General features: G+C 39.9%; 3 protein-coding genes across 8 annotated transcripts in view; all 3 read left to right on the top strand.

The window, feature by feature from the left end:
* Window positions 1–178: 178 nt before the first annotated feature.
* lrrc58a (leucine rich repeat containing 58a) lies at window positions 179–5,782 on the top strand. The gene is made up of 4 exons (XM_053614982.1): window positions 179–1,241; window positions 2,332–2,460; window positions 3,062–3,339; window positions 5,555–5,782. Exons 1-4 carry the CDS (start codon window positions 787–789, stop codon window positions 5,746–5,748), a joined length of 1,056 nt encoding a protein of 351 aa, XP_053470957.1. The 5' UTR covers window positions 179–786; the 3' UTR covers window positions 5,749–5,782.
* Window positions 5,783–8,762: 2,980 nt separating this feature from the next.
* stn1 (STN1 subunit of CST complex) lies at window positions 8,763–21,247 on the top strand. Of its 4 annotated transcripts, XM_053614979.1 has the most exons (11): window positions 8,763–9,806; window positions 10,260–10,561; window positions 12,206–12,350; window positions 12,489–12,584; window positions 12,810–12,887; window positions 12,977–13,144; window positions 13,925–14,051; window positions 15,554–15,710; window positions 16,957–17,082; window positions 17,511–17,583; window positions 20,003–21,247. In XM_053614979.1, exons 3-11 carry the CDS (start codon window positions 12,215–12,217, stop codon window positions 20,158–20,160), a joined length of 1,119 nt encoding a protein of 372 aa, XP_053470954.1. In that variant the 5' UTR covers window positions 8,763–9,806; window positions 10,260–10,561; window positions 12,206–12,214; the 3' UTR covers window positions 20,161–21,247. The 4 variants fall into 4 exon arrangements, with proteins under 4 accessions (XP_053470954.1, XP_053470955.1, XP_053470953.1 ...); XM_053614980.1 differs by lacking the exon at window positions 10,260–10,561; XM_053614978.1 differs by having other exon boundaries at window positions 8,763–10,561.
* A 33-nt stretch (window positions 21,248–21,280) lies between these two features.
* sh3pxd2aa (SH3 and PX domains 2Aa) overlaps window positions 21,281–27,640 on the top strand; it is a 121,696-nt gene continuing 115,336 nt past the window's right edge. For all 3 annotated transcript variants that reach the window (XM_053614972.1, XM_053614973.1, XM_053614971.1), the window contains exon 1: window positions 21,281–22,574. In XM_053614972.1, the coding sequence (XP_053470947.1) occupies window positions 22,503–22,574 (72 nt within the window). In that variant the 5' untranslated portion in view covers window positions 21,281–22,502. The remainder of the gene's footprint in view (window positions 22,575–27,640) is intronic.

Below are 27,640 nucleotides of genomic sequence, written 5' to 3'. Positions count from 1 at the left end.
CGTGGTTTTTAGACACTTAACATGTTACATTTCATGCACTTACAGTATCACTTCCCAAACGAATCATTTACTTTTTCACACGCAGGTAGGGCACGTGGTTTTATTTTTCATATGCGATTTTTTATCACGTGATTCATTAATTTCCAAAGATAGTTGTTCACATGTAGGGGATGTGATTTTACTTTTCTGCATGGGACTTTCTCAAATTATTCCTTTATTTCGAAAGGATAATTTGTCATATGTAGTTTAGAGAATGTTGTGGGGTTTTTTTTTTCTTCGTCCACATGTGATTTTCTCACGCGATTCATTCATTTTCATGTCTTAACTGTGCACATGTAGGGCACGTGATCGGGATTTTAGGTTGTTATAATATTTTTGCATGGTGATAAATGCCATTTTTTCACACGTATGGCATGTTGTTTTGTTTTTGCGATGTTCTCACGTGATTTATTTATTTCCCATGTTCCTTTTTCACCTATTCTTCAGTTTGTGTTGCGTTCACGTGGGGCATAGTGAAAGGCACCGTCACGCGCGCGGACTCTGACCAAAGATCGTGCCCGACGTCACGCGCTGCATAAATAGAGCCTGCGTGTGCGCTCGAGACTCGTTTACAGACTGGAACCGAGCAGCACATCTAGACAGATTTCTACTGACCTTCCCGAGCAGAAGCTCGCGCATCAGCAAACCGCTGCACCTGCCCAGCTGTGATGTTACAGTAGCAGCTGTACGATACACTGTACAAACAGCTGTATTTATTTATTTATTTATTTATTTGCACGCGGAGCAATGGAGTCTTTCCCCAGAGTCAGTGAAGGAACCCTGGTTTTAAACCTTTCGGGTCTGCAGCTGGCCGACTTGAACCTGGAGCACATCACGGAGCCGCAACGCAAACAGATCCAAGAGTTTCAGCTGACATACAACAGCCTCGCGTTTTTCCCCACATCCCTTTGCATGTTTTCCAACCTGGAATACCTGGACATGAGCAACAACGCGCTCAGTGTTTTCCCCGAGGATATTCTGCAACTCACTCAACTAAAGACGCTGGTCGCGAAAAACAACCAACTGGACGAGGATTCGTTTCCGAAGAGGTTCGGTTCGATGCCCATCGAGACGCTGAACTTCAGCGGGAATCGATTCCGAGAAATACCGAAACAGTTCCTGGAACTAAGCCGACTGCAGTCTCTGTCCATGGGAGGAAACAGATTAAAAAGCATCCCAGCAGAAATAGACAACCTCACCAGGTGAGGTTTATTTTGTTTTGTTTTTTTAAATCCCATTTGTGGAAAAGACAACAAGAGCAGACAAAATGATGCATAGGAAAAGGTTTGATTTGTTCAATGGTGTATTTGAAAACCCATGAACACATTACTGTATTGACTTTATAGCTGTATAGTTCCAAATACCATTATGATTTAAGCCAACATTCATTACATCTTTTATATGTTTGCATAAATTATAGTCTAATTATTAAACATCACAGAGATGTAAGGCGGCATCTAACTGGGACCCTGGGGCTGTGAGGCAGAAACGCTATACTGCCATGTCGCCTCACATCTCCAGGGTCCCCAGTTAGATCCTGAGCTTAGATTACTGTCTGTGTGGAGTTTGTGTCCTGGTGTTCTCCCCGTGTCCGCACTGGTTTACTCCCACTGTCCCGAAAACATATTAGTTTCGCTACTCTAAATTGCCCCTGGGTGTGAATATGTGAATTCTGCCGGTAGAATGCAAATCATCTTATCGGATATTTTCAATTAGGATAAACAATTGAATGATTGTATCGCCACAAGTCTGTTATAAGATTAGTCAGGGCACTGTTGGGTTTCTGTGTGTAGAGTATCGTGATTCTGTGATTCTGTGTTTAGCTGCCGGTGAGTAGGACAATGGGAAAGGGGAGGGGTGTGAGCCCCATGTTGATTTGTTGATTTGACAAAAAGCCCCAGTGGATTTTTCCAGTATGTCATTTTCATGAGCGGTAAGCCGTGCTCATCAAGATTAAAACAAGAAAAGGCTTGGAATATTTCACTTTACGTGTAATGGATCTAGAATATATGAAAGTTCAACTTTTTGAATTAAATTACGGAACAAAATGAACTTTTCCACGATATTACAATTTTTAAAGATGCACTTGTAATCTAAGTCGAACGTTTGTGCTTATAAGTTGTGCTTGATTCAGAGGAAAAAGTAAAAAAAAAAAACAAACAAAAAACCATAAAGTAGTGCTACTCTATGTGAGTAACTCTACAGTACGTAATGTGTTTGATATTTTCTGTCTGGTTGTACATCCGATGACTGTACTCCTGTTCTTCATGCTTTGTGCTGAATCATTTGAAGGCTAGAGATGTTGTATCTGGGAGGGAATCTGATCTCTTTCATTCCTCCTGAACTGGCTAACCTGCGCTGCCTCAGGTACCTGGTGCTGTGTGACAACTGCATCCAGAGCATTCCACCTCAGCTAAAAAGGTTACTATATATACTGTATTATCTATATGCATGCATCTATATGCATTTTCTTTTTAAATATACAGTTTATAAGAACATCTGGTTCTGAATTTGTTTAGAATGGTTCAGCAAGAAGAATCCACATTTATACGAACCCACAAACCTTCTTTGTTGGAAAAACATGATTGAATGCAGTTTTCCTAATTTAGTGTCATTTTCATCAAGCATTACATCTCCACAATGGTTTTACATATCATCTGGCAGCATTTCCATGTTTCATTGCTTGAACCAAAATTCAGTGGTGGAGAACAAACACCTATGCCATATATGTAATAATGTAATGAGGAGAAAATCTAGATGTTTAGACATCGAGACAAACTGTTATAGCTATAAATGTGTATTACATTTCCCTAATTCCTGGTTTCTTCCTCCTGTTTAGTACAGCTATATGAGGAAGTGGTATAAAAATAATGCACACTCTTGTCAGAAATCGCCAGGAATCATTTAATTTAATGCTGCCTCCAAGTCAAGTATTATACACAAGCCAAATTTAGACATAGTTCTTAGCTTTAACTTATGTGTTACCTGTTCAAATGTTATTTCATTTCCGTCTGTCCCCCAGGCTGCACTCCTTGCTGTCTCTCAGTCTCCATAATAACCTCCTGACATTTCTACCACGTGAGATCCTCAGTCTCGTGCACCTACAGGAGCTCAGTCTCCGCGGTAACCCTCTTGTAGTGCGCTTCGTCAAGGACATGACCAATGACCCCCCTTCCTTGCTTGAGTTGGCAGGACGGACCATTAAATCCCGGAACCTTCCGTACGTTGTGAGTGACCTCCCAGCCAACCTGTGCCGCTACCTGGACTCGGCCAGCAAGTGTCCCAACCCCAAATGTGAGGGTAAGAGACAGAAGCAAGGAGCACAGAGTAAAGGGCTGATGTGCTTATGAGCATATGGCTGCTTTTATGACCCTGAACCTAAACAGTAAAGTAGACAAAAAACAATTTTACTCCTGATTATTCTGACTCGAACTAGTTTTTTTGAATCTGCAACACAACCATTTTAATGCACTATCCTAAGCGTTCTTTGGTTTTTCCCTGTTCAGGAAACTAGCAATTCTATGTACAATCCCAATTCCAAAAAAGTTGGGACAATATAGAAAATGCTAATAAAAACAAAAGAGGAGTGATTTGTAAATGTACTATGATTTGAATTTAAACGAAAAAATGTACAAAGACAAGGTATTGGATGTTTTACCTAATCACCTGCATAGTTCTTTGAAGATAAAGGTTTATTTTGAAATTGATGCATGCAACATGTTAAAAAAAAGTTGGGACATGGCAATTTAGGACTAATAGCGATGTGTTAAGTTGAAATAAGAAGGTGAGGTGAAACAGGTGAGGTAATCGTTTAATCATGGTATATAAGGAGCCTCCAAAATAGGCCTAGTCCTTCAAGAGCAAGGATGGGTCGAGGCTCGCCAATATGCCAACAGATCAGCGTCAGCGAATAATCCAACACTTTGAGAACAACATTCCCCAAAGACAAATCGGTAGGATTTTGGGCATTTCACCTTCTAGAGTGCACAATATAATTAAAAGATTAGAGGAATCCGGTCAAATCACGGTGCGTAAAGGGCAAGGCTGAAAACCACTTCTGAATGCATGTGATCTCCGATTCCTCAGACTTCACTCTCTTAAAAACCGTCATGAGTCTGTAATGGATATCTTGACATGGGCTCGGGAATACTTTGGTAAACTTTTGTCGTCGACACCATTCGCTGCTGCATCCACAGATGCAAGTTAAGTCTTTACTATGCAAAGCAGAAGCCATACATCAACACCGTCCTGAAGCATCACTGACTTCACTGGGCTCGATCTCATCTGAGATGGACAGTAGCACAGTGGAATCATGTTTTGTGGTCTGACGAGTCGACATTTCAAATAGTTTTTGGACAAAACAGCCATCGTGTTCTCTGGGCCAAAGAGGAAAAGGACCGTCCAAGCTGTTATCAGCGTCAGGTCGAAAAAGCCAGCGTCTGTCATGGTACGGGGGTGTGTCAGTGCCCATGGCGTGGGGAACTTGCACGTCTGTGAAGGCATCATTACTGCAGAAAGATATGTACACTTTTTGGAGGAACATATGCTTCCATCCACAGCAGGACAACGCCAAACCACATTCTGCCCGGATTACAAGCGCATGGTTGCGTAAGCAGAGAGTGCGGGTGCTAGCATGGCCTGCCTGCAGTCCTGACCTGTCTCCCAGTGAGAATGTGTGGTGCATTATGTAGCGCAAAATACGGCAATGAAGGCCCTGTACAGTTGTGTAGCTGAAGAAATGCATAATGGATGACTGGGGGAAAATTCCGCTGGCTAAACTTAACCAACTGCTGTCTTCACTCAACGCCGAAACGCTTAATAAGTGTTATTAAAAGAAAAGGTGATGTTACACAGTGGTAAACAGTCGACTGTCCCAACTTTTTTAAAATTAAATTAAAACATCAAATAATGTGTTAATAATGTGTTTTCAATATAGTATAGAGTGAACTGAATTTTCAAATGTCACTTCTTCTTTTTTTTTTTCTTTTTTTTTGTATTTTCCATACTTTTTTGGAATTGGGGTTGTAGAACCTATTTCCCTTTCAGAAAAGGTTCCAAGTAGAATCTCTTGAACCAACCGAAGAACCTTTCAGGAACTACAGATTGTAGTGTAAGGCATTTAGTGACACAATTTAGCCAGTCAGTGAATAAACACAGCACATATTGAGCACATGTGTGCTCAGCACAGCCAATGTGTGCTCAAGAATAAACCCTAATTTAACATTTAAATGGTCGAGATGCAGGTATTTAGCCATAATGGTTAACTAATTCACTTAATTGTAGTTGTGGCCTGAATACCAAATTCCTCCTTCACTAGCTGTATAACTGAACTACAGCGGTACTGTGATTACAGACAGTGAATTCTGAGGGATACTTTTTAATGTGAAATCTATTGGGATACTGGCCTTCGATATCTTCCATTCACTGCTAGCCATGTTAGAGTTGACACAGCAGGTGGACATGAAGCATTAAGAACATTACGAATGTCTCCTCAGTGCATCTTCTCCTTCCACAGGTGTATACTTTGACTCACGAGTGCGCCACATCAAGTTTGTGGACTTCTGTGGAAAGTTCCGCCTGCCCCTCATGCAGTACCTCTGCTCTCCTGATTGTAGCTCTCCCTGCAGCTCCAACCCACAGAGCGACGCCGAGTCAGAGGACGAGAGTAGAGTACCGGCAGACAGGATGCAGAGGGTGCTGCTGGGATAGCACAGTCTTAAAGAATATTTTTTATAAGGGGACAAAAATAGTTCTGGATCATTGTTGAATGATTAACACTGTGAGCATGTCCAAGGACGTCCATGACTGGACTTAAACTGGCCCGTTAAATGACGTGATCTACCATTGGTCAGTCCAAGGCTGCTTGATTTGACCCTTAAATATGTGTATTTCTTCTTGGTCTGTATTACATTTGATGGCTCGTTTATGACCACAATAGTCATCTTGTCTACGTCTTTGAGTTCAACATCCCGTTAATGGTGGCAAAGACGTCTTTTTCACATCTTATAAACAAACATTTTTGTGCTTATTAAGTTACACTGTCAGTGCTCTTGGAAATCCTGAAAACAGCAGTAATCCAATACAAGTGCATTCCACTCTCTACTGGAAGGACACAGGTCAACTTTCTGAGCAAAGAACTCAAGATAAGGGTCGTCTGTGAACTGCATTGGATAAACACAAGTCACTGATAAACTATATGGTCAAAAGTGTGTGGACACCTGTCCATCACACCTATATGTTCCCATTTCAAATCCATGGGCTTTAACACATAGTTCGTCCACCTTTTGCTGTTTTAACAGCCTCCACTCTTCTGGGAAGGCTATCCACTAGATATTATAACATGGCTGTGGGGATTTGTGCTCATTTAACCGCTAGAGCATTAGTGAGGTCAGGCATTCATGTTGGGTGAGGAGGCCTGGGGTTCAGTCGGTGTTCTAGTTCATCCCAATGGTGATCAGTGGGGTTGAGGTCAGGGCTCTGTCCAGGACACTCGAGTTCTTCCAGTCCAACCTTGGCAAACCATGTCTTCATGGAGCTCGCTTTGTGCACAGGGGCGTTGTGATGATGAAACAGGTTTGGGCCCTTTAGTTTCAGTGACGGAAAATCTGAATGCTACAGCATACAGTGATATTCTAGACAATTGTGTGATTCAAACTTTGTGGGAACAGTTTGGGAAGACCCTCATATGGGTGTGATGGTCAGATTTCCACAAATGTTTGGCCATATAATGTAATTTATCTGTAATTGAAGTATGTTTAGCTTAGCATCAATACATATAGATTAATACAATGTAAATGTCGAGTTGTTTATGAGGGTACAAGAGTGAGAAAGATTCCAGTAAAAGAAAGATATGTTAAATGGTTTGGAATGTAGGGGGTTGATGATTGATCATTGACTATGTAGAAATTGAGTACCTTTCTCCACGTTGTGGGCTTTTTGTTTATCCTGAATTCTTAATTCTTGATTCTGATTGGTCAAAAGGTGAAGATTAAGTTCTTTTACAGTTGTGTTGGCTGCTAGGCTTAAATTAATGTGATCCTTCTAATATAGTATTATTGTTTCTATAACAACAACTTACATGGATGTGCCCCAACATGAAAAACTCCAACATGTAATCATTGGTATGGTGAGGTTTTCTTGAGTAGATGTTTATTTAGCATTTTGGGAAGTGTCTCCAGTGTCAGTAAGTTTTCTGACATGGGAAAGGCCACAGGACGGAGGAGTTGGAAAATTTGGAACACTTTGGGAAGTAGCATTATTGGAAAATAATCAACATTGCTGTAGTAACAGTGAACCACATCACTGTCAAGTTTTATTCCTACTTTAGTGCATTTCAAAGTATTTACCTGGTTTTCTTAGATGCAGTAATAGCCAGTGCGTCTCCAGAGAAGCAGAGAATAGTGACTGTGGGTTAAACTGTAACTTGGTTAAACAGTGTAACAGATGTGTAATTTCACATAATAGTTATCAGGAGTAAATCCCATTTTGTACATAGACAATGTAGTGAACTCATGTGTAAATTTGCAAGACTGGTGTTTGTAGACTATAACTCACACACTGAGGTCTGAGGTCAGAAGTCTGTGTTTTTTTCTTTTTCCATTTACACAGTTGCTGCCAACAAAAGTCTGTACAAGGGTCATAGACCTTGTGGACTCATCAGATAAACTGACTACCATTGGCAGCTCTGCTGACGAAAATAAACGATCCAAAGACAAACCCGCCAACCAGGTAGCACTGGCGATGATGTATTACAATTACAAACCCAGTAACTAATGCTAACACTGATCAGATGTGTGTTTTAGCAACACTACTGTTATCCTCCAGACTTGCATGTTATTACAGTCTTAAACCTGGCAGGCAAGTTGAAGAAATACCTGCGTGGGAACTTTACGTAGCACTTTCTTGCACATATAGCAATGTAAGCTTGTTCTGTAGAACTTGTTACTAAATATACAAATGGAAATTTGTGGAGAAGAGACATGGAGAGAGAGAATTACACAGAAATTGGTCTCTATGGCGACCCAAATGTGAACCTGAGAATCAGGATCCTCTGCTTTTATGCTTTTGATAACATATCAGAACTGAACTCATTTCAGTGTAATGAACGGCTTTAGCTCTCAGCCTGAATACAATGATCTGAACGTGATAACTGTGATAACACATTGGTAATAAAGCAGAGATCCTCAACTCAGTGACCTCCTCTCACAGTTATTAATGTGTGTGTGTGTGTTGTGTATGTTGGATAATATCATCAGATCATGACATCACATCATCTCCTGCCATCGCCTGGTGTGTGTGTGTGTGCATTAAAGCTTATTTTTGCTGCACATCACATTTCTCCTACACCTTCTGATATACTGAGGTTGTCTGTGGTGTGTAAAGATGGGAGAATTTGCAGGCTCATATATTTAATATTATTATTATCATTATTATTATTAATAATAATAATAATAATAATAATAATAATAATAATAATAATTGGACGAGTGAATCATATGCTTATAAAATTTTATATATATATATATATATATATATATATATATATATATATATATATAGTCATTATTTTTCTAAATTTTTTCAATTACATGTTCAAATTGTGATGGTTGAAAGTTCTGTAAAATTTTAGACTGAGGTTATATATATATATATATATATATATATATAAATTTAATTGAATTTATATTTAGAAAAATAAAAACTTTCGCATGGGTCAGTGTTTATTATTTTGAATGTAATGCTGGAATATTTTAATATAAATTGTCAGAATATTTACATTTTTTATGGACTATTCTGTTCTGGTCTATTGTGAGAGTGCCACCCAGAGGTACAACACAAAAAAGAAAATAAAATAAAGACAAATTCTCCTAGGAACCTATTAGGGGTTCTTGTTTCTTTCATGTTTCAGAAACCCCCAGAAGGAGTCTTACAACATGACGAAGGCCTAAAAGATATTTCAGGAGCACTTTTGTTTTGGGAAGGAAAATAATCCAGAACCAAAAACAAATGTCTCCAGAACATTCTGAGAACCAGTAATTGTTAGCTGGGTGTAGTGTACAACTAAAGAAGCAAACTCGAACTACAAAGGTCTTCATTGTTAAACTGTATTTGTGGTCTAAGGACGCGTCTCAGTCAGCTCCCTAGGTCATGAACCAGTTTATCGTGTACACTAGTTCAGGCCCTGGCTCACTAAACATTGGGACACTGATGACTCAATATCTGGTGACATGACTACGTAATCGTGTTGTAAAATCTCACCACTGGCATTTATCAACAGGCAGGACCAATATCTTTCTGACATTACATGTTATAGAAATTTGTTAGATCAATAAAATGCGTTTCTGTCATGGAACTTCAAGCAGGATCGTATGCTAGCTAGAGGATTAAAAAAAAAATCATTAAACACTTAAAACTTGTTAGACTCAAACAAACCGTATATAGAATGCCAAATAAAACACTAATGTAAGTATTCATTTGAGAGCTACAACGATATGAAGATACTTACATTTGTAGATGAAGTTGGTTAAGAGTTCGTCCCCCTTCTTTTAAGGCTTCAGAAAATATTACGTCATTTCCAGTAAGGGAACATAGTGGGTGGTTCTGATTTCTTATGTGTGCATCCTCATTTCCTCGCTTCCTTTCCTTGCATCTTAGCTCCACCCCCTTAGGATGTGAGGAAAGGATGCAAGGATGAGATGTAAGGAGAGAGGAATCGAAGCAAGTCGAATGGAATATCCTCGCTCTCTCAAGCGTCACTCCAAAGCGACGTAAGTGAATGATGACTGTGCTTGGCTGGGTGACCTCACTGCGCTTCAGGGATCTGCCGTTAAGCTTATTTATTTATTGATTGATTGATTAATTGATTGATCTGCCGTTATATTGTTGGAGCTTGGTTAATAAATTAAATTAAATTCTTAATAAAGCTAAATGCACTGATAGTATGTGAAATGTCTGGGTTATTCTACAACGAATGAATGAATAATACATCATTATACACAATATACACATTTTTGTGCGGCTTTGCGTATCCAAACATGCAAGTATCAATTAATTACAATACTCATTGTAAGCATATTATTATTTAATTATATTTCACACAAAATCCCATATCATCAAATGACTTTTTGCTTGAGATTGTGGCAGATGTAAAGGAGGAGGGGAATTTATACGTGCGTCACTTCCGCATAGAATACACCTGTGTGTCCTCGCTACTACTATAGCTCCTCGTTCCTCCTTCAAGATGGTTGACTTCCACTTCGATCGATTTCCGGGTCACGGGCTGGAGGACGGAGGAGCGAGGAAACGAGGAAGCATCATTTTGAGTATTGAGAAGCATCCCCCTGAACTAAGGAGCTGATTGAGACGCATCCTAAATGTCGTACTGTTGGTTTAACTGCCATATCCACTCAGTACGCTAGGGGGCAGTGTGTGCTCTCAGTCTGTATGTGACAGTCGGAGAAATAGCGAAGAATAAGGACATCTTGTCCGGTTTCCTGTTACTCACGCTTTAGCTGTAGCTACAGTGAGTTATTTATTTTTTTTTATTTTCAGATTTACTCTTCCATGTGGCATTTCAATATCCTTTAATGCAGATAACTAAGTAGCTCATAAAAAATAGCTAAGCTGTTAAAGCGGGCGTTGAATTCGTGAGCCGAAGTACAAATGACTCGCTACTCACTATATAAGTGAATATATAAAATAATGGCGTGTGCACTCTAACTAGTGCACTATATGTCCATTGCGGCGCTATTTGGAATACAGCCGTGTGTGCATTTGTGGATGTTATTCTGACCTTAGATAAGGCAGTATTTGGCCTTCAGTCCACAAAGGACAAAGAAGCGTTGTCTGTCAGTTTACTTGCCAACTAAGCAATTTTTTTAAATTATTTTTTATTTTATTTTATTTATTTATTTATTTTTAGCAATATAGACTTCTTTTAGAAACATGCGTTGTCTATGTAGTGGTTTTTCTTTTCTTTTGTCCATTAAGTCAAGCCTGTCTCCTGCCTCTCTGCTAATACTATACTTCTACAGGTGCATTTTAAAAAAATTAGAATGTCGTGGAAAAGATCATTTCCCCCCGTAATTTAATTCAAAAAGTGAAACTTTCATATATTCTAGATTCATTACACATAAAATGAAATAGTTCAAGCTTTTTTGTTTTAATCTTGATGATTATGGCTTACTGTTCATGGAAATCAAAAATTCAGTATCGCAAAATATTAAATTTATAATACAGGAATGTCGACCTGAGAAGAGATCTAATCAGCTGATTAAGTCAAAACACCTGCAAAAGTTTCCTGAGCCTTTAATCTCTCAGTGTGGTTTAGTACACACAACCACAATCATGGAGAAGATGAGAGTAAATTTTGCATTTCATTTGGAAATCAAGGTCCCAGAGTCCGGAGGAAGAATGCAGAGGAAAAGAATCCAAGCTGCTTGAAGTCCAGTGTGAAGTTTCCACAGTCAGTGATGATTTGAGGTGCCATGTCATCTGCTGGTGTCGGTCCACTGTGTTTTCTCAAGTCGAGAGTCGATGCAGCGTCTACCAGGAGATTTTAGAGCACTTCATGCTTCCATCTGCTGACGAGCTTTATGGAGATGCTGATTTCCTTTTCCAGCAGGATTTGTACCTGCCCACAGTGACACAACTACTAGTAACTGGTTTGCTGGCCATGGTATTACTGTGCTTGATTGGCCAGCCGACTCGAATGACCTGAACCCCATAGAGAATCTATGAGACACCAGACCCAACAATACAGACGAGCTGAAGGCCGCTATCAAAGCAACCTGGACTTCCAGAACACCTCAGCAGTGCCACAGGCTGATTGCCTCCATGCCACGCCGCACTGATGCAGTAATTCATGCAAAAGGATTAAAGCCTCGACCAAATACCGAGTGCATAAATTAACATATTTTTCAGAAGGTCGACATTTCTGTATTATAAATTCTCTGTCCTAACATTGTGAGATACTGCGTTTTTGATTTCCATGAGCTGTAAGCCGTAATCATCAAGGTTACAACAAAAAAAGTCTTGAAATATTTCACTTTATATGTAATGAATCTACAATATATGAAAGTTCCACTTTTTAAATTAAATTACTGAAAAAAATTTACTTTTCCACGATATTCTCTTTTTGAGATGCACCTGTATATTCTGTATCTAGGATTCATGTATGATGGACGGTGATCAGGGCTGTGCTGAAGATGAACCGCCTTCACTGCTGTGGGGACTGGACCCTGTGTTCTCTGCCTACGCCAGGCTTTATGTTAAAGACATCCTACAGATCAGAGAGTCTCGACAAGTTCCAGGTTTTCCACGTGGCAATGTTCTAGGATTAAAGCACGAACCCTTGATGAAGTGGAAACTAAAGCTTTTAAACAACAATACAATACAATTGTTTTGCACAGTTGTACATTTAAAATACATATTTTTTTTATTACCCACAGGAATCTTCTTCTATAAAAGTCACCCGCTGTTCCAGGTGGATGTACTAGGCACTGTGGTGTACAGACGGGAGAGAGAAGACTTTTACTGCTACGGAGGTAAACCTGATACATGTGTCTTATACTGTAAATGTTCCTTGCTCTTTAAATAAATCAAAATTTATACTACGGTGCAGTAATTCAGTTTCATTGTGGTCCATAAGTTATCTTAGCTTCATGAAGAAGCTTTATGCTGATTAATGTTTGCTCTCTCTCTCTCTCTCTCTCTCTCTCTCTCTCTCTCTATATATATATATATATATATATAATATAATATAATATTAGTGGATGACAGTACCGGAGTCATCAACTGCCTGTGCTGGAAAGATGAGAAATGGCGAGATCATGGAGACTCGGTAAAGGGTAAGGCTTTCATTTCCGGCTAGATTTCATTCTCTCTTAACCACATTTACTTTTTTTTGCCTGAACTGAAGCTATAATTGTTATGTTAGCTGCAGTTAGAGGTCCTGCTGGAGGTGGCTTTAACATAGAGGAGCAGTTGAGGAAGCTCCAGGAGGCAGAGAGGAGCAGCTCAGTGTTGGAGATTGGAGATCTGCTCCGAGTACGCGGTTCCCTTAAAACTTCGCGTGAGCAGAGAGAGATCATGGCCTCCTCGTTTTGTAAGCAAGCTGCAGAGATGCACTTGAATCCTTATGCAGGCATTACAGACTCGCTATAAAAACAATCTTAAGATTCTCTTAAAATTTCTGTCCAGACCCACAGCATCACAACATATATACTGTCTAAATGTTTGACTGAGCATCATACTGAATACGCTCTCAACTACTTAAGATGACCTTTCTTAACGTTACAGTGCTTTTTTGGGAAACTGGCCCGAGTGCCCTCAATGCCCTCAACGAAATTCAGAATAATCTTGGTATTCGGGTAGAGCGCGCCACACATCTGGAAGAATATTTAATTATCAGCCTTGCTGTGTGAAATGTATTTTATATTGCAATGTAATTTTTGGCCTTGGTTTGTTTCCAGACATTTTCCTTTTGCATTAATTAATACACTTAGTGGTCTTCCTCTGAGAATGTACCACTTCGGGATATAGTTACTGAAATGCTTAGCTCATGACACGACAGTCTGAGTAAAGAGAGAAAAAGAAATCCAGTGAGCAGCAGTTCTGAGATGGAGAAACACCTTGATACTGACAGAAGGCTAGGGTAAATTAAATAACCCCTCTTTACAACCGTGGTGAGCAGAAAAGCATCTCAGGATGCACAAAACATGGATCCTCAAACTCACAGAAACTGGACAGTTAAAGAAGGGAAAAAGACCAGGCAATGTTTTTCTAATATTTAACTGTCCAGTTTCAGTGAGCTGTATGTACTGTAATAGAGAGTTGAACTAAGTCATGTATTTTCCTTTTTCTTGTTGTTTTTTTTTGTGTCCAGATAAAGTGAACGATCCTGTGATGAGTGTGCAGATCTCCCGGATGTTGGAGATGCCTCAGCTCTACAGAGACTGCTATGACAAACCATTCGATGTCCAATCCAGTGAGCTTAGTGCAAGCTCCACTGAGTGAGTCAGTTATTGTAAAATATATTGGCAACCTGGAAACTTTTCAGAAAATGTGTGTACTGTATTGGTGTGTGTATATACACACACAAAGGCAACCTGAGTAAACACAAAATACAGTTTTTAAATGATAATGTTATTTATTGAAACAAAAAAGTTATCCAATACCAACTGGGCCTGTGTGAAAATATATTTTCCCCAGTAGTTACCAATTCCCCAAATCTATGAAACTGCATTCAGATTACTGCAAACCCTGTTCAATCAAACCAACACTTAAATAGAACTTTTTCAACAGCATGAAATTGGTTAAAAGGTCTTACCCAGTAACACACTATGCCAAAGTTGAAAGAAATTCCAGAAATTATGAGGAAGAAAGTGATTGAAGGGTTATGAAGCTATTTCAAAGGCTCTGGGACTCTAAAGAACCACAGTGAGAGACATTATCTCCAAATGGAAAAACTCACCACAGTAGTGAACCTTCCCAGAGGTGGCTGACCTTCCAAAATTCCTCCAACAGCACAACGACTCATCCAGGAAGTCACAAAAGAGCCAAGAACAACATCAAAGGACCTACAGGCCTCTCTTGCATCAAAAAAGGTCACTGTTTATGACTCCACTATCAGAAAGACACTGACAATGGCATCCATGGAAGAGTGGTGAGGTGAAAACCACTGCTAACTCAGAAGAATGTAAAAGCTCATCTGAATTTTGCCAAAACACACCTTGATGATCCTCAAATCTTTTGGGAGAATGTTCTGTGGATTAATGAGTCGAAAGTGGAACTGTTTTGGAAAACAGGGGTCCCGTTACATCTGGAGTAAATCAAACACAGAATTCCACAAAAAGAACATCATACCTATGGCCAAGCATGGTGGTGGAAGTGTGATGGTGTGGGGATGCTTTGCTGCTTCAGAGCCTGGCCAACTTACAATAATTGAGGGAAACATGAATTCTGCTTAAATTTCTCCTAAAGTAGAATGTCCGGTCTTCAGTCCATAAGTTGAAACTCAAGTGCAACGAAATTGTGCAGCAAGACAATGATCCAAAGCATAGGAGTAAATCCTAGTCCTAGAAGTAAGTGAAAGACTGATCTCCAGTTATCGGAAGCGTTTGGTTGCAGTTATTCTTGTTGAAGGTGGCACATCCAGATTTTAAGTTTAAGGGGGCAATTAGTTTTTCACATTGGTGATAGGTGTTGGAGAATTTTTTTTTCTTTTCATTTTAAAAAAATAAAAATAAATAAAAACTGCATTGTCTGTTAACTCAGGTTTCCTTTGTTTTATGTTGTATTTCGTTTGAAGATCTAAAACTATTTAGTATGAGATATTCAGAAAAAAGTAGAAATCAGGATGGGGGCAAATACTTTTTCACAGAACTGTACCTAAAAATCAACCCATATGATCCAGTGATAGGTAGGCTGTTCTTCATTAAGTAATTGTGCCAAGAGATTAAAATGTCTTTGAGGTTAGTTATTTTCATGCATTTGTTTTGTTTTTTTGTATTAGCGGACCCTCGAGTTTCCAGTCTGTTCTTGGTCAGTCGGTTCACATCTTGAAGGAGTTCCTAAAAGAGAAGGAGGTGACCAGGTTTCGACCTTATGATGTCGAGTATCTTTTATACCCGCTCATCCAACAGCCTGGTCCAAACACATCAGCGGAACAGGTAAAGCACCTGACGTAGTGATCATCCAGTTTACAATGCATTAAAAGTCTATCTGTATCACTCAAAACTACTTATTTTTCGTCGTACTACGTATTTGACAGGTGAACTGTAATTAGTATTCCAGAAATATTTTGTAGGCTGTAATTATATACAGGGACTTTTTATTTATGGATTACATTGTTTTAGGATTCATCTGGGCATGATAATGAGAAAAGACGCAGCCTCTTGGGTAATTATAAAAGTGAGAAATATGTGTGGAAGAATGTCAGAAGGAGATAATTCAGCAGTGATAATGCAGTGCATATAAATTTTTCTTAACATTGACAAAAATCAGGGGAAAAAAACCTCTATAGTAAATTTAGTACACATGCTATATGCCATCTGAGGAGTGTCAAACATCACATCTTAACTTTAGGCACAACGGAAGTCTGACTGCACTGTGACTAACGAGAACCTGCAACCAATCAGGAGAAAGAGAGCGAGAGAGAGTGAAAGACAGCATAAACCAAATGAACAGGGGTTGAGTATGTATTAAATTGCATAGTAGCATACTAAACAGTTTGTCAGTACAATAGTGGTGTCATTACTATTTAGGCATACCACTTTGAGCGCAGTATGCAGTTTGGGACGCAGCAAAACCAACATTTTGTTTGTCTGCAAGTAGCTTGCAATAGCATTTTTCTACCAGAGAGGGCAAACTTCCAAAATCTTGTAAGATTTAATAGCAAGTTTTAGCAGATTAAAAGTAATATGTTCTGTGCTTAAGGGGGCACGGCAGCGTAGTGATTAGCATGTTTGCCTCACACTTCCAGGGTTGGGGGTTCGAATCCCGCCTCCGCCCTGTTTTCCCTGTGCTTGGGTTTCCTCCAGGTACCACGGTTTCCTCCCCCAGTCCAAAGACATGCATTTTAGGCTGATTGGCATCTCTAAATTGTCCGTAGTGTGTGAATGGGTGTGTGATTGTGCCCTGCGAAGGGTTGGCACCCCGTCGAGGGTGTCCCCCACCTCATGCCCCAAGTCCCCTGGGATAGACTCCAGGCTCCCTGCGACCCTGTATAGGATAAGCGGTACAGAAAATGGATGGAAGGATATTCCGTGCATTTGAATTAGCGCACTAGTAAATATGCAAGCTTTAAATTTTCAAATTATTTGAAAAGATCCTGTTCTTTGTTCATTCACCAAACATCCTGAACCCAGGACTGAAATGAAATAATTCATCATGATGAATGTGTGTGTGTGTTTTCAGGAGCCTGGTTCTGTTCGGTCGATAATCCCTGCACAGAGCCGGAACCTCCTCAAAGAGACCCTGAAGATTCTGCAGGTGGAGGGAGAGATATTCCGCAAAGTCCTGTCTCAGGATGAGGTGTACAATGTAGGCAAGGCAATTTTCAGCCTACACACACACACAGAAAATGTTTAATAACCACTGCAGCCTGTACTTACTTGTGAGTGCTGTATTTTTATTACAGAAAATGACTTTTAATACTTTTGTATTTCTGTGGTTTCAGTTCTCTAGTTAATTTAATGGCACTCGTATTATTTATATAAAAGCAAGTTTACTTTAACCGCACGCGCTTATAAAGCGTTATCTGAATTCAGGCCAGTGTCTGACTGCTTTTCCATATAGTGCTCTATATAAAACAGTCTGTATAGTCAATAGTGAACGAGTGAGGGATTGATCCGTAGCAAGATTAAAAGCATGCTAGAGAAAGCTATTCATTTAGTAATGTATTGTCTATTGGAGTAATTGCAATTGAAAACAAACCGACTGAGTGTGATTCCTGTGCACGTCTCCTGCAGGTAACTGAACATGACAAAGATTTACTTGCGGCGATTTGTGAAATCTTGAGAGAGGATTGCAAAAGAGAGAAATGTAAGTTGCTATTCTGCCTTTGGATATCTTTTATTCCCTGCTATATCACCTGAATCAATTATTCTTTTAGCAGAAAAGGCATATTTTGCATGTCTTGTGGCAGCCATTTTCACCAGCTTTGCTGGTGCACCAAAGAGCCTTATTGTTCATCGGAGATTCGGGTGTGTAAAGTGATATGCAGCCAAGCAGTTAGTGCTCCTCTCTTTTAATATTTCATACTTACAGGGCAAAGTAGAGTTACTGTTCCCATCCTGAAGCTGATTATTTTCCACTATATACACATGCTATTCCTAAGGGTATTCTACAGTATAACCTACAGCAATTTGCCAACTATTCATATTTTTAATTTATTAATGAAATACACATCATGCTTTTTAACCATTTTGTAACATCAAAAAAGAGGCTAGTGCCTCTCTTCGCTCTCAAAACAAGATTCTGGTCCATGTTGACATGATTGCATCTAAAGCTGCAACAACTAATCGATTATGAAAATCGTTGTCAATAATCTCATTATGGATTAGTTGGTCTGCGCGTGGCATGGGGGAGATTTACTCATTACGTTACTTCGGTTCAGAAAACACGCTTCGGAGAGTAAATACTAAAGTTGTGTCCCAAGTGGTGTACTCTACACATACACTATGCACGGTGTACTTTACCGTCTAGTGTGTGGATTTTAGAAAGGTAACATAATTTCAAATATGACTAGTGGTTTTTTTTGGGTTTTTTTTACTAACCGGAAGTATAAGCCGCTTCCTAGTCAAATTCCTTTAGTCATTCATAACAATGAGTAAGACCAAGGAATATAGCTGTGATGTGCGGCAAAAGGTTGTTGAGTTTCACAAAATGTGAAGTGGCTATAAGAAAATTTCAAAAGCATTGAAAATACCCATTTCCACCATCAGTGCAATAATTAAGAAGTTCCAGTCAACTGGAAATGTTATGAATCAACCTGGAATTGGACGTGTGTCTATATCGTCTCAGCGCACTGTGAAGAGGATGGTTTGAATGGCCAAAAAATCTCCAAGGATCACAGCTGGAGAATTGCAGAAGTTAGTTGCGTCTTGGGGTCAGAAAGTCTCCAAAACTACAATCTGAAGTCGCCTACATCACCACCAGTTGTTTGGAAGGGTTTCAAGAAAAGAAACCCTACTCTCATCCAAAAACAAACTCAAGTGTCTTCATTGTGCCAGACACTACTGGAACTTCATATGGGATCGGGTTCTATGGTCAGATGAAACCAAAGTAGAGCTTTTTTGGTAATAAACACCAGAGATGGTTTTGGCGCACACAGAGAGGTAGCCATATGGAAAAGTACCTCATGCCCACGGTTAAATATGGTGTCTTTAATGTTTTTGGGCTGTTTTTCTCCCAGAGGATCTGGACATTTTGTTAGGATACATGGCATCATGGACTCTATCAAATATTAACAGATATTAAATGAAAGCCTGACTGCCTCTGCCAGGAAGCTTAAAATGACTCATGGTTGGATCTTCCAGCAGGACAATGATCCAAAACATCAAAATCAACACAAATGTGTTTTTTTTTTTACCCACCTCTGATTACAAAGCACTGACACTGGAGATTCCTTCCATAAAAAAACTTCTGTGAATGTGTTGTAACTATTGAAACAATAACATAAAAACAATACTATTGAAACAATAATGAGTGTTTTAATATAAAACTGTGATTTGAATTACAAGCAGCACTACTGTCAAAGGTGTTTTTACAGACCATTTATCCACACCTGCTGACCAACAGATTCCAGTTCACTTTATAATGAAGTGGTGAACTTAAAGTATCTCTTGTGTTTGTAATTAATATGTGCTTGTTGTCAGATCTGGGCTTCTTGTGAAACAAATTAGATGGTACAATGGATGTTTGTTCAGACAAGTTGCATGTTATATTTACTTACGCATATTGAAAAAGCTCTGAAATTAAGACCCATGCACCAGTGAATTAATTATGACAATGAGACTCACATGAAACTACTTCATAAATAAACATTACATTATTGATCGTTGTTTGTTTTATGCCAGATGTGTCGAGATGTGTCCATACTACTACTTCTTGGTTCGGGATGCCACATTCAGGAAAACATAAATAAATAAATAAATTATTATATTAAAAAAGACTTATATAAACCTATTGAATAGTATAAACACAATGCAAAAAAAAAATTTGCAAAATACAATCTCCAGAAAAAAGTTCAAAAGCTCAAAATCCATGGCCACATATGCAGTAGTGTTGCAACCATTTTAATTAATATAAATGATGTCAAGCTGATGTCATGGACTATGACATCAGGACTATCACGTTTTTGTTTAAAGTCAGAAATGATCCAAATAAGGTAATACAGATTGTTTCCCTGTTGGAATTACTCTTTAACATCCCAGTTCTTGCTCATACTGTCTGATTTCAGATGCTGAGAAGGGTTGCCATGTGCTGCACATCTTGTCCAGCGTGAGGCAGAATTACAGCGGTAACCTGAGCAGAGAAGCCCTGGATGTGGCGCTGAGGTTCTTAGAGTGTAACAGTGACATCATCAGTACAACAGATGCCTATTATACTGTTTTATAATAACAGGGTTTGAAACGATCTGGGAAACTTACACGCCCCAAATCTTTATCCTGTCTAAGCAAAGAACATTCAAGTCTCGATTTTCTTAAAGCGCCTGGCTGAGTGCTCATGGGGCTCTGCAGGAGTTTGCTGTCCATATGCCTTTTCCAAATTTCTCACAACTATTTTTGATACACTGTTGACAGATTTCATAATTATCATTTGCTTGCAAATTGACTTTGATATTAATCTGTCCAACATATGCCTGTTTTACAGATAGCTTTTACAGATAGCAATCGATTTACATGTTGTTTGAGCTCAGTGATTTTCTAAACTGGGGTATGAAAGATATCATTCGATCATGTTCGATTTCTGCTTTTTAATACAGCATTTAATTCAGTGATCATGTAAGCGCCAGACCTATAGAGCAAAACTTGCTTATGGTTCCACTTAATTCATTATTTTTTAAATAACTAAAATAATAAGCTTGAGATTTTCAACATTTTTAATAAATTAACAGACCTTTGATTGACAACTGATAATTGACACTGAGTGAAGCAGCGTTATCTGGGTAAAGAGTATCGGGGTTCTCTATATAATTTTGCAGTCTAGGTCTGACTAGAGCTTTTTAAAAAGGTAACACAGAGGTGAAATTCGTCATGAGATCACAGTTCAATGCATTTTACACTTTAAAGAATTGCCCTAAAATTATAGAAGGAAATTTAAGTTGGAACATTTTACAGTCATTTTGATGACTCAATACACTGAATGAACGTATACACTATGTAAATGGAGAGTGTTTGGGCGAAACATGGCCACAGGGGGACGCCGTGATCAAATCAATAGCCAGCTGTTCATGAGCACATCTGTATCCATGCAGTTTTCTTGGGCTGCCGTTCTATTGGCAGCGGATCATCTGTCTAATCTAATAAATAGTGTTGAATTTATTCAACTCGGGTACAGCAACTTTTCTGGTATGAGAACTGATAAGGAGATTATGTGCTAGAAATGTGTCGGCGATGTGTATCCTACTTAAAACTAACTGAGCCGGAAGAAGCTCATTAAAAAAGCGCTAGCTGGATGGAATCCGCTTGGTGCCACAATGACCTGAGCAATAATACCCCCACCACATTAATGGCAAGAAAACAAGCAGCAGATGTGTAGTTGTTTTAGGTCCAATTCCTTCTGCTTTCACTCTGGTGTCTTATTCCTCTCCTACAATGATCCCTTTACACACTACTAGCCCGGCCCATTGCACACACAGGCCTACAAGTAAAGCTGGGAATCGATTCACCGATTCCGGGAATCAGGGAATCAAGAATCAACTTGATTCAAAGTTTTAGACTCAATATAATATTTAACACGGAGAAATTGATTCGGCTCAAATTCGCGCAGAGTAGGCGATTTGGTTCTCACTGACTCAGTAAAACAGCAGTGTTTTACATTCCTAAACATGGTAAAAAATGTATATAAAAAAACCTGGCTTACAATAAAACAGCACCATCAACACTTCAGCATTTTAGATTAAAGAAGAGTCAGGTAAAAGATTCATTCAGCTCATTCAGATTTAAAGCAGCCGTTAAACCCGTCATCCCTGAGAGATATGACATCAGATTGGTTAAACATTAGTGTCAGTTCATTCACAACCTTGAGTTCACCGAATTGTTTTCAACTGACAAGATGCTTGACCCGGAACCGACTCCCGGAATCGACTCCCAACACTCGGATTCGAGTAAGAACACAAGCGCGAGCCTTAAAGCCAACGGGATCGCGCGCTCACATTTAAAGGAGAAGCCGTGGGCTTCTGGTAGGCAGCCCGCTCACGTTTAACCACATTTACAGCCAGGCTATTGTAGTTATCACATGACCAGGGACACAGCATTCAATTACTTCACTATTTGATTATATATCTGTTTTTTTTCTTCTTATCGCGCGGACGTTAATAGCCCGGTGTTTCGGTTCGGACCGAGCGGAGGGGACGTGTCAGTCTGGATTCTCCTCGAGCTCCACGGAAGGAAAATCGATCCCGCCGTTAGAATAAACAGATCTCGAGATTTATTTTTTCCTCCACGAGGCGGTAATAAAGAAGTTGGAGTGCTCGGTATTTGTGCTGTAGTGTCCGTGCGCAGAAGTAAGTACACCGGCGGTAAAGAGAAAAGAAGAGAAAGCGGACGGGTCGAGAAGAAACACTCGAGCGCTGCTTTCATGAAGAAAAGAACAGCGGCGATATTCGAGCAAAAACCTCTCCGTGACTGTCCCGCTCTGTGTCCCACACTACCGCGCAATTTAGCTCGGGATTTCTCTCCTGCTTTCATTTAAATAAATAAATAAAGATCATTTTTTCAGTACACACCGGTTCCAGAATGCAGCTCCGGACCGTTTTGGATGTGAAAGTGGTGGACGTGGAGAAAAGACGGCATCCGTCCAAACACTACGTGAGTAACATTAGGGGCCTTTAAATCCGATATACACCTTTCAGCTCCTGGATTAGTCAAGAGTCAGGTCGCTGCGATTAATTCCCCTTTCCCATTTATTTATCCTTATACTAATGATCCGTGCACGCGCACGAACACGGGACAACCGGAAGCAGATCATTATTGATAGAGCAGCCGCTTGAGGATGCGGAGCAATGACGTCATACGCGCGATCGGTTGGTTTTGATTGTGTCTCAGGATCTGGACATGGCACAAAAAAAAAGAAAAGAAAAGAAAACAGAGCAGATCATAAAAAAAGACCTCCTGAGTGAATGCGCATGCTTTCCCTTGCACAGTTTTACACAACACATGTTAGAAAGAGTTGCAAATGTGGAAACCTATTGACTAATCACTGTAGCAATATTCAGTTTTATTTGTGTAGCGCTTTTAACAATGGACATTGTCTCAAAGCAGCTTTACAGAAATATATAAACACAGGATATAGATTTTAAGTGTGTGAGTTTAGTCCTTTTGAGCGTGCTGGTGGCGAGGAAAAACTCCCTAAGATGATATGAGGAGAGGAACCCGTCCTCATCTGGGTAACACCGGATAGTGTGAAAGTAAAAGGAAGTTCATTATGGTTTTTATATGAAGTCTGTATTGTTGAACGGATCCACCATTCACTAAAGGAGACTTGAGTGCAAAACTGTATGTGGTAATTGCAGTCCTGAGGCCATAGCAGCAACTGTAGTCCCTGCAACCACAACAAAAATGTCCATGTGGAATTGAGGTCCAAAACCATTTCCATGGTACTTCAAGCGGCACCATCCTCAGCAATCTCCAGGCTGGACTGCTTGGGGTCGTCCTCAGTGGCAGAATGTAGCCTCCAGTTGATAAGAGCTCCATCCAGAGGTAGGGCATCAGGATGGATCAGGCAGGTCCGGAGAGCAGAAAGGGTCGGGATCACTGGCATCTCCATAAAATCATGTGTGGCTCGATAGAAGGAGAGAGGGAGATATGTAACGGTATTTCATGTGTTTTATACTGTCAGACTATACCGAGTAGCTGTATACCTACTATGTGCACCTATGTAGTAGGTTTACCAGATAAAATAACCTGTGCCTGTTCATATTAGTCCATACACAAGCGTCAATACCATGGGGGCTTTGACTTTGTGAAGTGACGCTGTTGTTTTCTCAGTCATGTCCATCCAGATGTTCGTTTAAAAGGTTCTGTGAGGTGAACTGATGAGGCTCCTATCAGAACAAACTACTAAACACACACCAGGTACCATGTACTTTTTAGCATTATTATAGCCGCAAAGCTTATTCTGCAAAGTTCAGGTCCAGACGTGAAGAAGTTAGTGCAAAAGAAATTGAATTCCAAATGCACTTGGTGCATCTGAGTGCTACTAATTGTACTGATGTGGCGGGCTTTTTTTTTTTTGCATTTGTAGGTCAGAGGACCAGAAGAAAAGTACATGAACTTCAATATAAGCATAACTCGCTAGGAGGCTTTATGCAAATCTTGTAAAAACCACGTAAACATAAAGCACAGGGACAAACCGCTCTGCTCACTTAGATTAATTTTTTTTAAGGCAATTGTATTATTGACTACTATTCCTACACAGATCAGCACATTTCATCCATTTCATATTGCGCTGTTTCAACCGAAAGATCAGCACTTTCATATTGTTTCAATTAATGCCACTAATAAAGCAGAGTTTATTATATTATAAATAATTCTTTATTTTTTATTATACAGTCCCCTCTGAAAGGTGCCATGGTCTAAGCTGTGTAACACATCTGGATGTAAATATGAGGAAATGAAAGCTGAAATACTGATCTGTTGTCTCATATTCATTGTTTGATCTCAAACCAAAATGTCTTCAGTGTATAGCCTTGCTGTTCCAATACTTTCAGAGGGGACTGTATTAATAATTCATGTTCTGCCAAAACTGTGTATATAATGTCAAATCTCTAACACTGATAAACTGCTATATATCTGTAACATGAATAAATAATATACATTTGCTCTACATTTTCCCTGTAAAGTCACGTGACCAGATATGCACACTTTCTCACCAGCTTTTAATGGTTTCAGGAAACGTAGGGGGAAAATGCATCAATAAAAATTTATTTTAATGTCTAGTTACTGTGACTAACCAATGACCGAGTTCATTGTTAAAAGCACTGATGTGATATGTGTAGACAAGGGTATATGGATGTACTGTTCCGTAATATCGATATCACATCATCATAATGCCCATCCCTAACCTCCAAACTGATCCCAGACCAGCAGAAATAAGCAGCGATACACTGCACAGAACAGTGGAGAGACCTTTTTCTGTCCTATATTCTTCCCTCACTGTCTCCAGGGAGAGCGAGAGCAAAAGAAAGGTGAGATAAACCAACAGAGACTCATCCCATTAGTTTCACACAGACCAAGAGAGCGAGAGAAGGGAAGAACAAGGAGCTCATTTTCGGTGTTTGTCCAACAGCTGGAGATGCTTTTCCTGTGAGAGGAGGGGACAAGTAGAGATAGTGGTTGAGAGAGGAAGGGGCTTTGTACCCAGCTTTTAATCCCAAAGAAGTGCTCTGACAAGAGGAAAAACTAGACCATTTTCAGAAAGCCTACATTTTCCTTTACATCTATCAGTGAGGTGTGTGTATGTCCTTTTTGTCATTGCTCTCAGATCATGACAAAGGATGTGGTCACCATTTTGGCCTTGAATGTACCTGGTTGGTCAGTATTAGTAAGCCGTACCCGTACAGTCCTTTAAAAAGAGCGGGAGAGGAGGAGTGGAAATATTGCATGAGTGTCTCAGTTCTGCTGCCAGACAGGAAGCCAGCAGTGACAAACTGCCAAAAAAGTGTATAGCACTCGCTCCGTTAAAACAGCATGTGCCCGGACTGAACACACAGATGTGAATCAGGTGTCTAAATACAACTTTTCCCACTCAGTGTCACTTTTTGTAAAGACGAACAGTCCTGATCTGAATTTGATGACGTTCTGAGGCAGCTGTATTACATCCTTGTTAAGAAAGGCCATAAAATGTCAGCCACAATAGTGTCTCGACTTCAGCCTTTTACTTATTAGGCCATCAGGCTTTAGGCAGTACTGTGTCTCGCTCTCTCTCTCTCTCTCTCTCTCTCTCTCTCTCTCTCTCGCTCTCTCTCTCTCTCTGTATGTGTGTACTGGAGGGCCTTTTTAAGCACTGAGCTCCAGCAGTGAGCAGCATGGTGAGGGTGTCTGTTAAACGGCTTTAGTCACTGGCTGGCCATTGTTTGGAGATTTTGTCTGGAGGGAAGGGAAGCAAGACCTGCATTTGTGTGTGTGTGTGTGTGTGTGTGTGTGTGCGCGTTGTGTGCATAAAAAAGAGATAGCTAGAGTTGCTCAATTAAACATGTTCAGATCGTGTCCACGACTTTTGACTTAATGAGTTAAATGTAATCAATAGCAATACTGACTTAGATTAAAGCTGGGTACTGGGTCAGATATATTAAGCTTTATAAGCTATTAGAAATTCCCACTTTTTAAATTAAGTGCAGTAACTGTAGCTTAACTATATTTTTAATGTAGCTTTCTCAATACTGGGCTAACTTTTGATTTCTTAAGATTAAATCACATGCTTCATATGCTTCATGTATTTGTTTTAGCGCCAGTCTAACTGGTGCTTATATTCTGCAGTTAGGATATTAGTCACGCAGGGACACGGTGGCTTGGCAGGTTTGCCTTGCACCTCTGGGGTTGGGGGTTTGATTCCTGTCTCTGCACTGTGTGTGTGGGGATTACATGATCTCCCCGTGCTTCAGGGGTTTCCTCCCCCAGTCCAAAGACATGCGTTGTAGGCTGATTGTCTGTAGTGTGTGAATGTGTGCGATTGTGCCCTGTGATGGGTTGGTACCTCGTCCAGGGTCTCCCCTGCCTAGTGCCCCGAGTCCTGTGGGATAGGCTCCAGGCTATTCTGTGATAAATCATTTTGATTTTACTATCAAGCGAAGCAGTTGTTATGATTTTAGCTCTTATCGTGCCGTCCTACTTTCTACTTGTGCAGGTTTGGTCCTCAGGTCATTTGTCCTCAAGTCTCTCTGTGCCAAAGCCCAATTCCCACCAGAGACCTTCATGTCCAAGAAGTGTGTGTGTGTGTGGGTGGGTGTGTGTATATCTATGTGTGCGAGACATTGTCTGTAAACTCTCTCCAGTCGTTCTGCTCTGTTTCTTCTCGAAACCTGTGTGGCTATTTCCCTCCTCCCCCCCTTTCCACACATTAAGACCAGCTCTGGATCTACCAAACTCTTCAAGAATCTGATCCTGCATTCAAAGCAAACACATGTCCAGCAGATCCTAGATCAACCCTGAAACTACTTTTAGAGATTTATGATAGTGTTATCTAGATTTCAAACGAACAACTCCTGCATCCTTTTTGCTCATCGCCTGGTTGTCATTTCCCTCTCTCTGATCCTTTTTTTTTTCTTTACTCCTTCTGTAGGCTTGAGTTGTTTGCAGCTTGTCAACAGCAGGGTGGTGGATGGGATTGCATTCAGCGCAGTGCGATTACATCATGTATTAGCTACGTTCTGTGGGTATAGTGACATGTGTGGGCATCGTGGGAAGTCCATGCCACAGCAGAGATCACAGATATGGGGTCTTATGCGCAGTGCTGGAATCTGCACAGCTGACTTCGGGTCAGATTTGGCTTTTTGTAGCATTATCCGTACATTTATATGATGAAGGAGAAACGATTGGGGATCAGTACTCTTAATATACAGCAGATATTGGCAGTAAAATCCAGTTTCTGGAAAAGGTTGTTGATCCAGCAGGGTATACAGAGATTCTCAGCTTGTTTTGTGCTATACAGGATGAGGTTAAGATTTTAGACCCTTATAATAAATTGAAGTTGAAGACCAACTTGCAGCCAAATTGCAACATTTGAGGGCATGGATAATTTACTCAAATCACTGTCACAGTCAATAGTCAGGGTCAGCATGCAGGCAGATAACCAAGGTTAACCAAGGGGAGAATGTTCTCATAAAAACACAAGTAATAGGCAACATAATCGTGTCTAGTTAAAAAACTATAAACTA

This window comes from Ictalurus furcatus, chromosome 26, assembly GCF_023375685.1.
Source record: "Ictalurus furcatus strain D&B chromosome 26, Billie_1.0, whole genome shotgun sequence".
Taxonomy (NCBI): domain Eukaryota; kingdom Metazoa; phylum Chordata; class Actinopteri; order Siluriformes; family Ictaluridae; genus Ictalurus; species Ictalurus furcatus.
The sequence above is the reverse complement of the archived record's forward strand: the minus strand, read 5'-3'. Positions and strand labels throughout refer to the sequence as shown.

What these genes read in the sequence shown, in the direction of transcription:
- lrrc58a (XM_053614982.1), top strand. Translation starts at nt 787, where the DNA reads ATGGAGTCTTTCCCCAGAGTCAGTGAAGGAACCCTGGTTTTAAACCTT. An exon ending in ATTCCACCTCAGCTAAAAAG is followed by an intron (nt 2,461 to 3,061) that starts GTTACTATATAT and finishes TCTGTCCCCCAG; the next exon opens with GCTGCACTCCTTGCTGTCTC. An exon ending in TCCCAACCCCAAATGTGAGG is followed by an intron (nt 3,340 to 5,554) that starts GTAAGAGACAGA and finishes CTCCTTCCACAG; the next exon opens with GTGTATACTTTGACTCACGA.
- stn1 (XM_053614980.1), top strand. Translation starts at nt 12,215, where the DNA reads ATGATGGACGGTGATCAGGGCTGTGCTGAAGATGAACCGCCTTCACTG. An exon ending in TCATGGAGACTCGGTAAAGG is followed by an intron (nt 12,888 to 12,976) that starts GTAAGGCTTTCA and finishes TTGTTATGTTAG; the next exon opens with CTGCAGTTAGAGGTCCTGCT. An exon ending in CTTAGTGCAAGCTCCACTGA is followed by an intron (nt 14,052 to 15,553) that starts GTGAGTCAGTTA and finishes TTTTTGTATTAG; the next exon opens with CGGACCCTCGAGTTTCCAGT.